A 16,090-nucleotide genomic window follows, 5' to 3' on the forward strand; every position below is an offset into this window, starting at 1 on the left:
GGTGTGCCCAGAGTGCGCCATTACAATTCCATAGGGTCATCCTAAGTGCATTTTCTGTCACATGGGCCACACGCCGTCAGTTAGTAGTGCGATCATTTATGATCACTCGCCCGTCTCAGTAAAAGGCGCGATGGCCTTCTTTACGAGCTTGCATAACTCGTGGCATACAACTCTTGCGATGCTCAATTTGCATCTTAGTGAGGTCTTCATCGAGATAGATGGGGTCCCCATCCATTCCTCGAAGGATTGGTCTCTTCTTAAAGAAAGTGATTCTAGAGTCTAAGTCTTTAAATTGAAGGACTAAGGCTCTCTTCCTAGTTGTGTCACGCCCGGCCCTCCATGCTTTGGTGATAGGTAGGGCCTTTGTGTACCCTAACATTTTCCCAAGTGTTTGTGCGTCCTCATTTGGGGATGCACCTTCCTTGAGCCCAGTGACACGTACATTTAAGCATCGGGCCTGACGCATTTTCTCTTCTTCAAGGGTGGTGTTAACAATATTTTCATCTTTTATTTCTTTTTTAATGTTTCTTTTAACCACATCTACCCAACCCGTTTTAGCTAACTCTATGTTATTATTAACTTCCTCTTTAACTTTTTTAATTTCGTCCTTTATATCCTCTATAGAGGATATTTCACCGTCTTCTCGAGATACCTCGATGTCCTTAAGTTGTTTTTTAAGGTCGATGTTTTCTACTTTAAGTTGTTCTATTTCGGGCTTGAGGGCGTCTTTTTCCTCTCTATCTTTTTTCTTGTAGGTTTCGGTGTCTTTCACCCATTTTTTCATATCCATCTCTATTTTTGTTAAACGATTAAACATATCTAAAAAGTCCTCCTTACTTATAGCCTCGTCTTGTATATCCTTAAGTTCCTTAGTCCGTCTAGACGTCATTGTGGTGTCAATAAGAAAAAAAGAAGGTAAAATAAATGGGTTCGAGACTTAGCCGAGTTTGTGTGTGTGTCGCAATCACATCGGCATTTTGTAGCACGGGACGAGCACACCAAAAGAACCCACCCACGAACTCGTCGAGAAAAAGGTACTTCACCACATCAAGAACGGAGAAGAAAACACCCCGTGACGGTGGCAGTCGTCAAACAACGGTAGCCGACGGCAGACGGCGGCAGCAGACGGCAGACGGCGGCATAGACAGAAGCAGGGGAAGAGAGAGAGATAGAGATAGAGAGAAGCAGGGGAAGAGAGAGAGAGAGATAGATAGAGAGAGAAGCAGGGGAAGAGAGGGAGAGAGATAGATAGAGAGAAGCAGGGGAAGAGAGAGAGAGATAGAGATAGAGAGAAGCAGGGGAAGAGAGAGAGAGATAGATAGAGAGAGAAGCAGGGGAAGAGAGGGAGAGAGATAGATAGAGAGAAGCAGGGGAAGAGAGAGAGAGATAGAGATAGAGAGAAGCAGGGGAAGAGAGGGAGATAGATAGATAGAGAGAAGCAGGGGAAGAGAGGGAGAGAGATAGATAGAGAGAAGCAGGGGAAGAGAGAGAGAGAGAGAGACAGATAGAGAGAGAAGCAGGGGAAGAGAGAGAGAGAGAGAGACAGATAGAGAGAGAAGCAGGGGAAGAGAGAGAGAGAGAGAGAGAGATATGGCTAGGGCATGTGATAAGAATTCGCGCGGGAGATCTTTTGAAGCTTTCGGAGCGGCCCTGCTCAGCCCTCCTCTCTCTCTCTCTCTCTCTCTGCCTGCCACATTACATACATATGTATACTGATACATATATGATATACATATATGTGTATATGTATATATATACATGTAGCAGCTTCTTCTGACAGAAACAGAGCACACAGAAAGCAAGATCTCAGATAGGAGAGACAGAGCTCTCTCTCACCTTACTTACACCTTTCACCCCCCCCCCATCTGTTTCTCATCTATCCCTTCATTTCTCGATCGTGGGTTCTCCTTGCTTTTTAACAAATAAGATAAAAGAAATGGCCATATTATAGAAAGGATATATTAGAGGGAAGAAGACAAACAGAAGAAGCCCAAGGATCCTTCATTTCTCCAAGAGTGTGTGTGTGTGTGTTATTGGGAGGGGAGGGGTTGGGGTTTGCAAGTACAGAAGGAAAAGAAGCAGAAAGAAGCAGCAGCAAAATGTATGTGATAAAGAGAGATGGGAGGCAAGAATCAGTACATTTCGACAAGATAACTGCACGCCTGAAGAAGCTGAGCTATGGCCTCAATGCGGAGCACTGTGATCCCGTCCTTGTCTCCCAGAAGGTGTGCGCTGGTGTCTATAAGGGTGTCACTACTAGTCAGCTCGATGAACTCGCTGCTGAAACTGCGGCTGCTCTTACTGCCAACCATCCTGATTATGCTCTGGTATGTATTGGCTTGTATATATGTGTATGTGTATATATAATGATTTGAATTTCAATGTAATTTTTTTACATAGAATTTTGTATCCTATGATCAAGTTTCACAAATTAGGAAAGTTTCACGTGTATATGTGTATTTATGCCCGGTCATTGGTTGCATTCGCTGTCTGATACCTGACTGAGTCATTTTCTGAAACTTTGTATTCAATTATGAAAAATTTAATTGTAAACCGTCTGAACAGTTCTTGTCTCAACTCTGTTCTTAGTTCGTGAATTCTTGAGGTTTGCATTTGCATTCGTAGTTTTTTGGATTAAATTTTGCATCCAATCATCCTGGGAATGTATATATATGCACATATTTCTTTGTCTTAATGTCTTCATTTACAGGCATGAATCCATGAACTAGGGCTTTCTATAACCTCAATTTAGGCTTCATTTGAAACCCAAATCGAGGATTGGAACATGTAATCTTGCATTCACTGCAGATTTTCTAAATACACACAAAAATGTCTATACAAAATTGGGATTCAATGTATAGATAGTTATTGCAATATTGGTGATGTCTCTAAGATTTCATTTTCACAACTGCCTTCAAGAAATTGTAAGCTGATTTGATTTCTCTCTTTTTTGTAGCTTGCAGCGCGGATTGCTGTCTCAAATCTGCACAAGAACACCAAAAAGTCATTCTCTGAGACGTGAGTGGTTGGTTAAAATCTTTTTGTATAGAAGCTTTTATAGGGACTCATAATTGCTTGATTTTCCTTTGACTTTGTGGTTTTCATGTGTCTTAAATAATGATATTGCTTTAGGATATGATGAATGTATAATCATCTGAAAAAACTCTACCTATCTCAGCAAGCTGATCTCTTAAGTAGCTCTAGGCACACCTTTTTAAAAGATAATTTATAACAACTGAAGAATGGCAATACTTTTTATAAATGGTGTATCATATTACATTTGTAGAAATCTTTAAATTCACATTTCAGTTAATTATTTTATAATTTGTTCATTAATTTTCCTAAGAATTTTTATCTCCGCCAGGTTAAAGATCATGCATGCTCACGTGAACGATTATTCAAAGCTGGCAGCACCTTTGGTTGCAGATGATATTTTTGAAATCGTGATGGAAGTATGTTCCTTTTTTATATTTTCTGGATTCCTGAGCACACTTGGTTTTGATGGGTTATAATTCAAGTTGCTGAAAGTTTACTTCATTTACACCTCTTGCAGAATGCTGCACTTCTTGATAGTGAAATTATCTATGATAGAGATTTTGATTATGATTATTTTGGCTTCAAAACACTGGAGAGGTCCTATCTTCTCAAAGTCAATGGAGTTGTTGTCGAGAGGCCACAACATATGCTGATGAGGGTGGCCATTGGTATTCATAAACATGACATTCAAGCAGCCATTAAGACATACCATATGATGTCACAACGCTGGTTTACTCATGCTTCACCAACCCTCTTTAATGCTGGCACGCCAAGACCGCAGGTATCATTAACATTTACATTTATTTGTTGGATAGAAGTAAAAAGTTTATCTGGTATATCTTGCAAACATGAATTACTTTGGATTGGTTGATCTAGCTAATGACATGGAATTTATCATCTTGCAGCTTAGTAGTTGCTTCCTTATTTGTATGAAAGATGATAGCATAGAGGGAATATATGACACCCTCAAGGAATGTGCCATTATAAGCAAGCTAGCTGGAGGGATTGGGTTGTCCATTCACAACATACGAGCCAAGGGTAGCTATATCCGTGGAACCAATGGAACATCCAATGGTGTAGTTCCGATGTTGAGGGTGTTCAATGATACAGCTCGCTATGTAGATCAAGGTGGAGGCAAGAGGAAAGGTAGAACAAATTGAATAACATGTTAGTTGATTGTTTTCTGGAAACTTCATTTTCAAATTTCAGTTTTTATATATACTCTATGTTGTCTTTTTCATGGTAAATGTAGGTGCATTTGCCACATACTTGGAGCCATGGCATGCCGATATATTTGAATGGTTGGATCTTAGGAAAAATCATGGCAAGGTAGATTATTTAATGATTGTGTCTGGACTTATTTTCTTCTTTGTTTATCCATTCATGTTTTAGTCCAAGTGAGATTTATTTGACTTGTAATATGCAGGAGGAAAATCGAGCTCGCGATTTATTTTATGGGTTATGGACACCTGATTTGTTCATGAAGCGTGTTGGAGATAATGGAACATGGTCTCTGTTTTGTCCTAATGAGGCTCCAGGGCTTGCTGATTGTTGGGGTGAAGAGTTCGAAAATCTCTATGTAAAATACGAAAGGGAGGTGGGTTTGGATCATATGATAGGTTCTTTATGGAATGGTTTCAAAAGGGGGATCATAAACGTGGTGTATAATTTTTTGTAGGGGAGGGCAAAAAGAGTAGTTCAAGCTCAGAAGCTGTGGTTTGCTATCTTAGAGTCTCAAGTGGAGACAGGGAATCCTTACATGCTTTACAAGGTTTTGTTTATCTTCCTTTGTGAACTATAGCTGTAGTACTTAAGTAGGTTATTGTAATTTTATGAAGATGCTTGAAATGCTGCTGGCAGGATGCTTGCAATAGGAAGAGTAATCAGCAAAATCTAGGCACCATCAAATCATCTAATCTTTGTACCGAAATAGTGCAATTTACGAGTCCAGATGAAACTGCCGTATGCAATCTAGCCTCCATCGCCCTACCTCGGTTTGTTCGAGAGAAGGTTGGTATGTTGGCTTGAAACTTAGATATTCATCTAGGTCAACTGTAAAACATTTTGTCATGACGTTATCTGGTTGTTTTGACTCCTAAATATTGCCACTTTTAAGTGGCAGCAAATTATATATACCCAAAATAAGTCCGCACTGATTTGCAACCTTCATAATTCATTAATGTAGGGTGTTCCACTGGAATCTCATCCTTCCAAAATGGTTGGCAGCAGAGGTCACCAGAATCGATATTTTGACTTTGAAAAGCTTGGTGAGGTAAGCCTCATTTTTTCCTTTCATTCAGTTTTGGTCCTATATACTTAGGTGCCCATGATTACAAGGCTGGCATGGATGCGGTGAGGAGCTCTTGATATGATTGGTTGTGTTTGCTGGGTTTTCCAGGTTACATCACTTGCAACCCACAACTTGAACAAAATAATAGATGTGAACTATTACCCTGTGGAGACGGCTAAGAGGTCTAATATGCGTCACAGACCAATTGGTATTGGTGTGCAAGGTTTAGCTGATACCTTTATCTTGCTTGGATTGGCATTTGATTCTGAAGAGGTATTAAACACCGTAGTTACTTTCTAATAATGTAAAATGGATGCTTTAGAGCTAGATCTGGAGACTTATGTTTAATAATCTTTTTGCCAGGCACAAAAGCTTAACAAGGAGATATTTGAGACAATTTATTATCATGCCCTGAAGGCATCTATGGAACTTGCAGTAAAGGATGGACCATATGAGACTTATCATGGAAGTCCAGTGAGCAAGGTTAGGTTAAATGTACATCAAAACTTATTTGAATGAGTTGTTTTTGAGTTTGTTGCAAGGAGTTTGATTATCCGTAGTTGGTATTACAGGGTGTGCTACAGCCTGATATGTGGCAAGTTGTGCCTTCGGATAAGTGGGATTGGGCAAATCTCAGAAAGTTGATATCCCAACATGGTATTCGAAATTCTCTTCTTGTTGCGCCAATGCCAACAGCATCTACAAGTCAAATTTTGGGTAACAATGAGTGCTTCGAGCCATACACTTCAAATATTTATAGCAGGAGAGTGCTCAGGTGATATCTATATACATGTATATCTTCTGATTTCATTTGTTTTGACTATGTCATGGTTTTTGTATTTACTAACTGTTTTTTGGGTTATGTTGATAGTGGCGAGTTTGTTGTTGTCAATAAACATCTTCTTAGTGACTTAACTGATATGGGGCTTTGGGGTTTGGAGCTGAAGAACAAAATAATCCATTATAATGGGTCTATTCAGAAGATCCCTGAAATACCAGATGACTTAAAAGCAGTCTATAAGTATATCTTTGCCATAAACCTTAGAATCTTAAATCCTAACCCTAACAAACTAGACTTAAAAAGCTCATCCCATACGGGTTTCATTTTATCAGGACCGTTTGGGAGATTAAGCAAAGGACGATAGTGGATATGGCGACAGATCGAGGTTGCTTCATAGATCAAAGCCAGAGTTTGAACATACACATGGATCAAGCAAACTTTGGCAAGCTAACATCTTTGCACTTCTACACATGGAGCAAGGTATTTGTGCAAAATTGTAAACTTGCATAAAGTTTAACCCTAAACTCCAGAAATCATTGGTAATAATAATGGAAAAGTTTAAATATTTCCTACTTAAGGGACTTTCTTAATGCAAAGCCTATAGTGGGATCATGCCTTTTCTTTTTATTGTGTGTATATAGGGCCTAAAGACTGGCATGTATTACTTAAGAACAAGGGCAGCTGCTGACGCTATCAAGTTTACTGTTGACGCTTCATCATTTAAGGTAAGTAGTTTATAGTAATCCAAATGGGTATTTTGTCCATTTCCTGGTAATAAGATTCTTGGCAATTTAAAAGAACATTTTGGTCTAGTTTGGAAGTCTTAGCGTTATTCTTGTATATTTTGGAAACTTAAGAGGTATTTATATAATTTTTAACAACTTTGCAAAAGGTATTCTGGTAATACTTTTAGAGCTTAGGGGTATTCTAGTGATTTTTGTAAACTCCCAAAAATGGTCTTCCGAAATCTTATGTTTTGACAGGAATCTTCCAAATCTTTGGTTGACGAGACTGAAGCAAAGATGGTACAAATGGTGTGCTCGTTGGAAAATCGTGATGATTGTTTGGCTTGTGGGAGTTGATATTAATGAATGAAAAAAAGAAAACAAATCTGTTAATGAGCTTTGAATCAGTTGAATCCCGAAAAAAAACACAGCATAAGAGGTGATATAATAGAGTTCTGCAACCATGTGTAGAAGATGAAGTATAGATAGAGTTGATAAATTCAACATGTATCATAAAAACATGTTTTTACTAGGGGGTGACTACTAAAATGTTGTAAGTCATGATATCTACCTGTATTTACCTTATCTGTTTTTGTACAACATAATTTTCTTTGATTGTTTTCTTGATGACGGCCACAAATGTTTTAGTTTTAGGTTAATTTTATTAAGGATAGAAATCGCAAATGCTGTATGGTATTTATGACATGAGCGTGCACCTTCGTTGCATCATTCATATGTTGAGTGAAACGGGATAGTGTATTGTCCTACTGAAATATAATCTCAGTTGCTTCCACTTTATTGTTGTGTTCTTTGATTTGCTTGTGAAGTTTCTATTGGAAAATGTGTATTATAGCTTTGCCTCCATGGTATTAGACTACTTTTTACTTATAAATAATTTGTTTGATATATTTGCACAAATAAATAGGTTCTAAAACAAAATGCTTTGTGAAGCCATTCTCCATAGGCAAGTCCTATGGAATGCCTAAGCTTTGGCATTTTGCATTGGCTCATGGATTGTTCATTGCTGTGACTTAGATAGTGCGTTTCACAACTCATTTATTGAGTTCATTGAAAGTTTTGATTAAGTTCTGAAACTCTGATTGTATGAATCTAAAACATAAACCCTAAATAAATCAAGGGAGTTGTTATTGCTAAATTAACTAGACCAACAATTACGAGCCACAACCAATGTCAACGATCCTTACGATCTTTGATACTTCCTTGTGCTCTTTGTCGACAAACATCCTTATGTGAGGCCATCCTTATGTGAGGCCTAAGAAGGGTTTGGCCATGTGATAGTGCATACAATTCACTTCGTATTGCTTCTCATATGGTATAGGATGCCTTTGAATTTTCCAAAGTCTATGCTGACTACTTGCTTGAGAATTGAACCCAAACCATCTTGAAAATCAAGGGTTTATTCCAATGGACATGAGCATATGGGCGGAAGGAGCATAAGTACATGTTTAATCTTTTGAGGGCCATAGAAATCGGATGTTGTTTAGTAACCAATCAAGAACTATGGGTGGATAGTCAATAGTGTTAATTGTGGGTGGGTTGCGATGGAGGATGCTGTCCATGAGAGTCCATTCTGATTGACTACAAGGGCCATATGCTCAAAGGAGCGGAAGTTCCTCTTGGGGGAGCAATTGGGCCGATTGATTAAGCACCCGACATGGAAGGAAAGGAAGTCGTCTAGTAAAATAGGTTTCCGTAATTAGGCTAACCAAATCAATTATCCAAAAAGGCAGGCTAGATTAACAATCAGGCGCTCTCAATTTGTGGTTAAAACTTAATGAATGGAGATTTAGCCAACTCAATCAACACCTGAGAACTCTGCATTGGGGAAGTAAGGGGGCTTTTGCATTGGCCTTGACACACAAACAAAAATAGCAAATAGGGCGGCCTTAATTCTTTTTTCTGGTCTGGTCCGAACCCTAAACCCTGTTCGGCTTCTCTCTGTCTCTCTGTGTGGTGGGGGTGTGTTTAGTGTAGAATTAGGGCTGACAACAGCCAACGAAAAGAAACAGACAGACAGAGAAAAAGCATATGGGTCTGTGGATCGTACGTCTGCTGCTGCTGCTGCTTTTTCTATAAAGCAGAATTTCTAAATTTAGTTCTGAATTTATTCGCCCCCGGCGCTGCATGTTGTAGGCGCCATAGCTTTATCTGCTGCTTCCTTCTGTTAAAAAGTCAGGGGTTTTTTTGCTTTCGCAGTGAAAACTATCTCTTCTTCCTTTGGGGCTTTTAATCACGCCTTTTCGAGGGTTTTATGAGACTGCTAGCTTATGTCCGAGATTGCCCAATTACGCTATTTTGAGCAGAATTTAAACCCTAGTTTCAGCAGGAAAAATATCAAAGATCCTGATATGAGCTGTTTTTTTATCGACTTCCCTTCGGGAAGGGGGATTAAAAGCTTTTTGGTCGTTTGTGAGTTTGAAGCTTTAGGGTCCTTTTCTGCTTTAGGGTTCACGATTTCTAAAGTTCATGGTCTTATTACTTTCCGAAATTGAGGGTTTTGATGCTTTATAATACTTTAGGAGCTCATGCTTGTTAAGCTTTAGGGGTGTCTCTGATGTAGAAGGTCTTCGGCCATGGCTAGGACTTCTTCCTCTGAAACCTTGCAAAATCTTAATTTGGAGAAACTCGATGCCACAACAAATAAGAAATATAGGAATCAGAAAAAGAACAGTCTCCAAAAGACTGTGCAACATCCAAATCTAGACAGAAAAAATGCAAAACCCAAAAAATATTCCCGAAATAGAAAACAGAATAGTCTTCATAAGACTGTGAAAAACCCCAATCTGGACATAAAAAATGTGAAAACAATGAAGAAATCTCACAAGCAAAAACGAGCTAGTATTCTGACCGTCAGACCATCATTGTCGAAGAAGTTGATGAACAGACAAGAGGAAGAACAGGTAACAGGGATTTGTAAAAGCGTCTGTGTTCTTGCATCAGAGGGTTGTGGCCATGGAAGCTTACATGAAAATAGGTTTGATGGGTCTCTTAGTGGAGCAATGTCAAAAAATAATAAGTGCAATTTATGCCGCTCTTCTGCTGAACCTCATCTTGAAGAAAATGCTAGTAAGGGGTTCAAAGACACATGTCATGATGATAGCAAAGAGTCGGAAGATGTTTCATCATCTCCATTGATGTTGTGCAGTGAGTTGATTCCAAGTGATAGGGACAAGAAAGTTCACTCCCTGTGGCGCCAGCAAAGGCACTCAAAATGTGAAGATGACTTGGAATTAGTGGGCCAAAGGATTGATGTCTATTGGCCAATGGATTGTGAGTGGTATTCTGGATTGGTTAAGTCTTATAATTCCTCTCGAAACAAGCACAAAGTTTGTTATGACGATGGTGATGAAGAGTGGTTGAATCTTTCCAATGAGAAGTTTAGATTTCAGTCTGGTAAAAATCAAAGAATTGGATTAAAGCCAAACAAGGCGGAAAATCTAAGCAATGAGCAAATCCAAAAAAAAGTGCGAAAACAAAATAGTGTAAAGCAAAAGCAAAGAAATCAGGGAAAATCAAATAAAGAGGAAAAGCCAAAGAATGAGGAAAATTGTGGATGTGTAGCTGATGAGGGTGAGTTGAATCTTTCCTCTATGAATCATCAGCAACCAAAAAATAATTGGCATATGATGAGATCAAGTAATGCAACCATTGACCCGCCACTTCGACAATCCAAACCATCTCTTTCTTTGCCCATGAAGGGTGGTTCGTCTTCCGAAGACCAATTTAAGTGTTCAATCACCAATGGTGAAGGCGTGCAACCTGATCTTAGTATGTTGGATTTTGTTCTTGAGAAGAATCAGGATGATGATTTCTCTTTCAAGGAAAGGTCTCTCAGCAAAGCGGAGGATATAATTGATATAAACGAGACAAAAGTAGAATGCGTGTATGTGAGGAAGCATAAAAATGTTCTGAATCAGAGAACCCATATTACTAATGGTGTAGGAAATAGAGATTCGAAAAATGATGATGGTGTTGAGGGTGTAGGAATCATACAACAAGAATGGGAGGACAGAGAAAGCAAGAGAAGAAATCCAAAATTGTTCAGGTTTCAGTTAGATATACAGAATGAAAATATGATTGAGAATGAGAATAATGCGACTGAAGATCAGTTCTCTAGTATTATTATTGGAAGAAGCTTAAAGAAAAGGAAGCATTGTTATAGTGGTGGGAGAGCACGTAAGAAAGGGCGACTATCACTCTTGAATTTAATTGCTAGAAAAAATGTAGAAACACTATCTAGTCCCAATACCAATGTGGAAACAATATCTAATGTTTCCTCTTCTGAAGCTTCTAGAAAAAGAGGGAGAAAATATGAGGTAGAAAACTTATTTCACAATATGCTTCCTGAAGAGGAAGCATGTGATGATCTAGGTGAAGAGGTAGTAGGAGGATGGGAACATGCAATCTATGAGCAAGACCAAGCGATATATTCATCATCATGTGATAATATAGAAAATAAGAGAGCTACAAATATGCCTAATGAAAAGCAATATAGAAGGAACCTGAACGGAGTTGAAGCCTCAAATAGAGATTTAAGGATTGGAAATCATCAACAAAGACAATTACATGAAGAGGTTCAAGAACATACATCGAGTGTGTTGTCGAATGAAGAAATGATTGGTATTATAAGTGAGAAAGTCCTTGATTTGTTAAGTCACCATGGAGAAGTGTCTTCATTTGAAGCATTCAAGTTTATCATGAAGCATCAGCAGAGCACAATTATGATACCTGTCAAGTCGATCGAAGGGCAGGAAATGTTTGTGAAATTAAAGCATATGACAAAGTACAACCATAAATTGAAGATATTGAGTGAACAATATGCAATTGAGATGAAGTTTATAGAATTCATGCGTCACGTAAGCTGTATGAAAGTTTTTTACACATCAATTCACGTTCTAAGGATAGATCTGATTCATGAGCTCTTCACTTGGCAGCTTTTTAACATCTTAAAAGCTATAGGGTTATGCAAAGGTGATAGCTTTGAAGAGAGGTTTGTATGGTATGCATCGGCCCAAGAATTTGTAAATATTGCATTGCTACTTATGGTGAGCATCAAGTCATTACCTTTGACTTGCCATAGATCTCAAAGACATTGGCAAAGCAGAATCCTGAATGAACTTTGGGTTGTTTTATATCAAAAGAAACAATGGCAACATGGCTTATCTGGAATTTTGCCCACAAAGACTTACAATTTACTTGGGAAGAACTTGAGTTTGTTGATTACACAAGGACATTTTATCTTGACATTCCGAGAGATGTTCAATATTTTCATCTCATATGTTATAAAGCCATACGTTATCGCGATCCTTTGTGAAAGAGGTGCACACTTGACAGTGCTTGTTGAGAAATTTACCTTGAATGTCAGTTTGAAGCATGAAGGAATATTGTGTAAAAGAACGCTCGTGAAGCTGTTCGAGTTGAGGTCTCATGCTGGTGCTGAAACAGATTTTTTTTCTCATCTCTCTGTTTTTCCTTCCTGTAAAAAACAACACACTGGAAATAGCATTTCGCAAAATTCAATGAGAAAGTGGATCATATCTGCCATGAGAGTTGGTTTTGTAAGACTTCCTCCTCCAGCCCCTTCAGTCAAATTCTTGAAACATCTGGTAAATATCTTCTTCCTTTGCTATTGCACCCTTGAAAACTTATGTTTGTTTCTCTTAGTATCATGTTTTGGATATGAAGGTGTGTTTCTTGATCATATTTATGTTAAGGGAAGTGAACTTCAAACCTTTATCCTCTGTTTTAATGGGCCTAGGACAAATGCGAAAAGGACTTCAAATGAGGCCTGATAAATTGCCTTTTTTTATGTATAAATGTCCTCATATATTTACATAGTTCAAGCATAATGCAAATTCATAATTGCTATTGAAAGCCATCCAGAGAACTTAACCTAAACCCGCTTGTTTAGGTAAATGGAACAGTTCATTGGTAGAAGAAACATTCAATTTGTATATATATCCACCTGGAGTCATTCTCAACATAATCATTGTTTAATCCATCTCATTCTTTATTACGATGCAAATTCATAATTGCTATTGAAAGCCATCCGGAGAACTTAACCTAAACCCGCTTGTTTAGGTAAATGGAACAGTTCATTGGTAGAAGAAACATTCAATTTGTATATATATCCACCTGGAGTCATTTTCAACATAATCATTGTTTAATCCATCTCATTCTTTATTACGAGCTTAATAATATTTTTTAATGTTTACTAAATCTTTTCTATGCCTCAAAAATTCCTACAGGGCTGTGAAATTAATACATCTCTGGTTTTCAACAAAAGTTTAGCATCTATGAAGAAAAGCAACCAAGATTTTGGACCTTCATCTCGGCAATTTTTTGTGTCCTTTGAAAAGCTGAGTTCAAATGGGTCAAAACTAGCTGAAGAAACAAGAGATGGGTTTTTAAATAAAGTGTTTGGAGATTCATGCAGCTCTATGGATGCCTTCACAGAATTATGCTTTACCTCTATATTTTGTAAGTATCTTCATTTGGGTGGCAACTTGGGGGATGCGTTTGTTTATGCTGTAGGCGTGCCTGTACCTACTATGAGTAATGAAACACTGCAGAATGATTCATGTGAAACTGTGAAAATTGGTGGAGTATCATCGTCGAATTCCAAAAAACAGAAGGAGAAATTCTCTCATGCTAATATTGTTGCTAGTTCATCTTCAGGTGCTGCTGTAGTAAAGGAATGCTTGATTGAAAATAATGACACATTAGGGGTTTCACATACTACTAATGTTTCTCCTAGAGAAGATTATTATATAGAAAAAAAATGTCGTGATATAAAAGGCTCAGGGGAGAACTGCACTACTAGTGTTTTGTCAGAACACACAGAAATAGGTATTGTCAAGGAGGATTTCCTGGACAAACACGGACATGAATATGGGAGGAACCTTTCTCAAAACACATCAAGGGATTCTTGTACATCTTATTCACTGAATCAAATGATTTTTAAGGGCTCCCTGAGCAACTCAAGCTTTGAGTCGTATACAGAACCAAGAAGCTTGGGAAGGAAAGAACTGGGATTCAGAAAGTCTAAGAGAGATCGAAGTGCTAAGAAAGAATTTGGTTCAGGGGGGTGTTCTCGTATTATCAAAGATAAAAGGACTGATTGTGAGCCATCCAATCTTTGCTGCATTGCTAATGTCTTAGTCACCAATGGTGATAGAAGTTTGCGAGAGCTTGGAGCGAATATTAAACTTGTATCGGTGGAGACCAAATGGTTGCTTAGTGTTGAAGTTGGTGGTCTGACTTACAGCCATAAAGTTCTAGAGACATCAGTCACCAGTAAGGTGAACCGACACACACATGCATTGATGTGGAAAGGTGGAGAGGAATGGACCCTAGAATTTTGTGATAGAAAGGAGTGGAGCCAGTTCAAGCGAATGCATGAAGAATGTGGCCATCGGAATGCACGAGCTGCATGTATGAAGCAAATTCCAATTCCTGAAGTGAGAACAATAGATGGAATTGATGAGGCAACTTTACCCACAGGTAGTATATTGCACGAAACTTCTGATGGTTTGATTCAGCAGACACAAGGGGAAGTTGAAGATGCACTTAAAAGCAGTCGTGTAGTATATGATATGGACTCTGAAGATGAAGCCTGGTTGGAAGAACTAAATCAAGAAACCAGTTCCATTGTGGACACCAGCGTAGAGAAATTTGAAAGAATAATTGATAAACTAGAAAGGGCGTCCTATTTAAGGGAAGGGCGAGTAGTTTCAAGTGAAGAAGCTGTGGAGCTTTGTCAAAATATATCTTCCATTGATACCGTGCGTGCAATACATGGACACTGGTCCCACAAGAGGCTTGCGAAAGATAGTGCTTTAATACGGTACTTTCAGGTACAGTCATTTTAATCTAAACTTTTGTGTCTTTTTGTTTCTCTCTTATATTTCAATGCCAAATGCCATGATCTTTTACTATAAATAAATGCAACAGACATCCTAATGATCTTTATTGCCATTTCAAAGCAACAAATATTATGGTCTTTATTGGCTTCTCAATGCAACACCTGATCTTTATTATTACAATTCAAAAATTTCAAATGTAAAAATCTGTGGATCTCTTCGCAGAGGCTTTATATATATCATTTGCATGTGACCATATATATATATATATATATATATATGCAATTGGCATAACATGTAAAAAATTGATGGTAGTTTTGTATAATATAGTTACCACTGTGGGAGAAGTATCAGAAGCAATTTGAAAGTTGGCGAACGAGATTTAATGAACTTCAGTCGCTGATGCCATGTGCTAGTAAGGAGAAAGTGCTGGGGCAATGCCCCCGTCCACCGATGTTTGCATTCTGTCTACCTCCAAAAAAATCAATCCCAAGTAACGTAAACAAGAGAATACAGAGGCAACGCCCCCAAAAGGATACTACTAACCGTCTAATTAAGTGTACTCGGGCAACCTTGATTGGAACTTCTGGTATGTAAATCTTCAGCCTGCTTGAAGGCCAAAAATCTTTTCTTTTGTCTCTGAGTTATTTCAAGGAAGGCCTAAATAAATGTTTTTCTTTAATAATAGTTGCATTCTAGAAACTTCTATACGTTTGTTTACTTGCGTAGGTTTCTTGCAGAAGAACCACAGAGGGGGGATTCAATGCTAATTAATGTCTTCTTAGAGAGTATCCATTGCTTTTCTTAATCACATGATTGAATCACATTCTTCAAAGTTCATGGGCAGCCATTCGATGGCCGAGGTGCAACCAAATGAGACCATTTTTTTATCAAATTTGGTACAAACTAAATTATGTAGAAGCTTCACTGGAGTGGTACTCCAGAGCATGCGGAAATAGTGAGGGAAGCCAGACAAGTAGCCATTTTGCAAGCTGGCAAATTGGGTATGCATTTCCTTAGGTTAGATTATGCACTCCAACGGGCCATCACCACGTTGATGGAATTTAACACCTTTTACTTTGCTAGAGTATGTTCTTGCGGGTCATAAGAAACATGATAATAATAGTGTCAGAGTTGAGGACGAGCAGCTGCCAACATTGAGAAAAAAGGTGAATGTTGTCCTGAGTTGGTTTCTAAGACATACAAACAAAAGGGATGTTTTTAGTCCACGTGGGTATTATGATGGTGATGGCGATGCGGGAAAGAGTCGTATAAAATGATTAGAAGAAGGAAAGAAGAAATCAGCAAGCTCATTCCATTTGTAAATGAGCTGAAAATACTTGGTTTCGATGCCATTTATGTATGTAATTGAATT

At 38.3% G+C, this 16,090-nt stretch overlaps 2 protein-coding genes across 4 annotated transcripts; both read left to right on the top strand.

The window, feature by feature from the left end:
* The first annotated feature begins 1,943 nt into the window (after nt 1–1,943).
* Nucleotides 1,944–7,445, top strand: LOC147869299 (ribonucleoside-diphosphate reductase large subunit-like). The gene is made up of 17 exons (XM_087328133.1): nt 1,944–2,327; nt 2,957–3,018; nt 3,365–3,452; nt 3,554–3,817; nt 3,942–4,182; nt 4,289–4,365; nt 4,463–4,633; nt 4,715–4,807; nt 4,897–5,046; nt 5,222–5,308; nt 5,435–5,599; nt 5,690–5,809; nt 5,899–6,101; nt 6,198–6,347; nt 6,440–6,587; nt 6,749–6,832; nt 7,091–7,445. Exons 1-17 carry the CDS (start codon nt 2,100–2,102, stop codon nt 7,187–7,189), a joined length of 2,430 nt encoding a protein of 809 aa, XP_087184259.1. The 5' UTR covers nt 1,944–2,099; the 3' UTR covers nt 7,190–7,445.
* A 1,796-nt stretch (nt 7,446–9,241) lies between these two features.
* On the top strand, nt 9,242–15,723 carry LOC147869300 (uncharacterized). 3 transcript variants are annotated; one of them, XM_087328141.1, is made up of 4 exons: nt 9,242–12,459; nt 13,102–14,709; nt 15,046–15,304; nt 15,445–15,723. In XM_087328141.1, exons 1-4 carry the CDS (start codon nt 9,427–9,429, stop codon nt 15,483–15,485), a joined length of 4,941 nt encoding a protein of 1,646 aa, XP_087184267.1. In that variant the 5' UTR covers nt 9,242–9,426; the 3' UTR covers nt 15,486–15,723. The 3 variants fall into 3 exon arrangements, with proteins under 3 accessions (XP_087184267.1, XP_087184262.1, XP_087184270.1); XM_087328136.1 differs by having other exon boundaries at nt 15,456–15,723; XM_087328144.1 differs by lacking the exon at nt 15,445–15,723 and having other exon boundaries at nt 15,031–15,158.
* Nucleotides 15,724–16,090: the final 367 nt, after the last annotated feature.

The sequence above is a fragment of the Azolla caroliniana genome, unplaced genomic scaffold, assembly GCF_043228905.1.
Source record: "Azolla caroliniana isolate FFs.n. ecotype wild unplaced genomic scaffold, voAzoCaro1.0.p SCAF_1, whole genome shotgun sequence".
Lineage (NCBI taxonomy): Eukaryota > Viridiplantae > Streptophyta > Polypodiopsida > Salviniales > Salviniaceae > Azolla > Azolla caroliniana.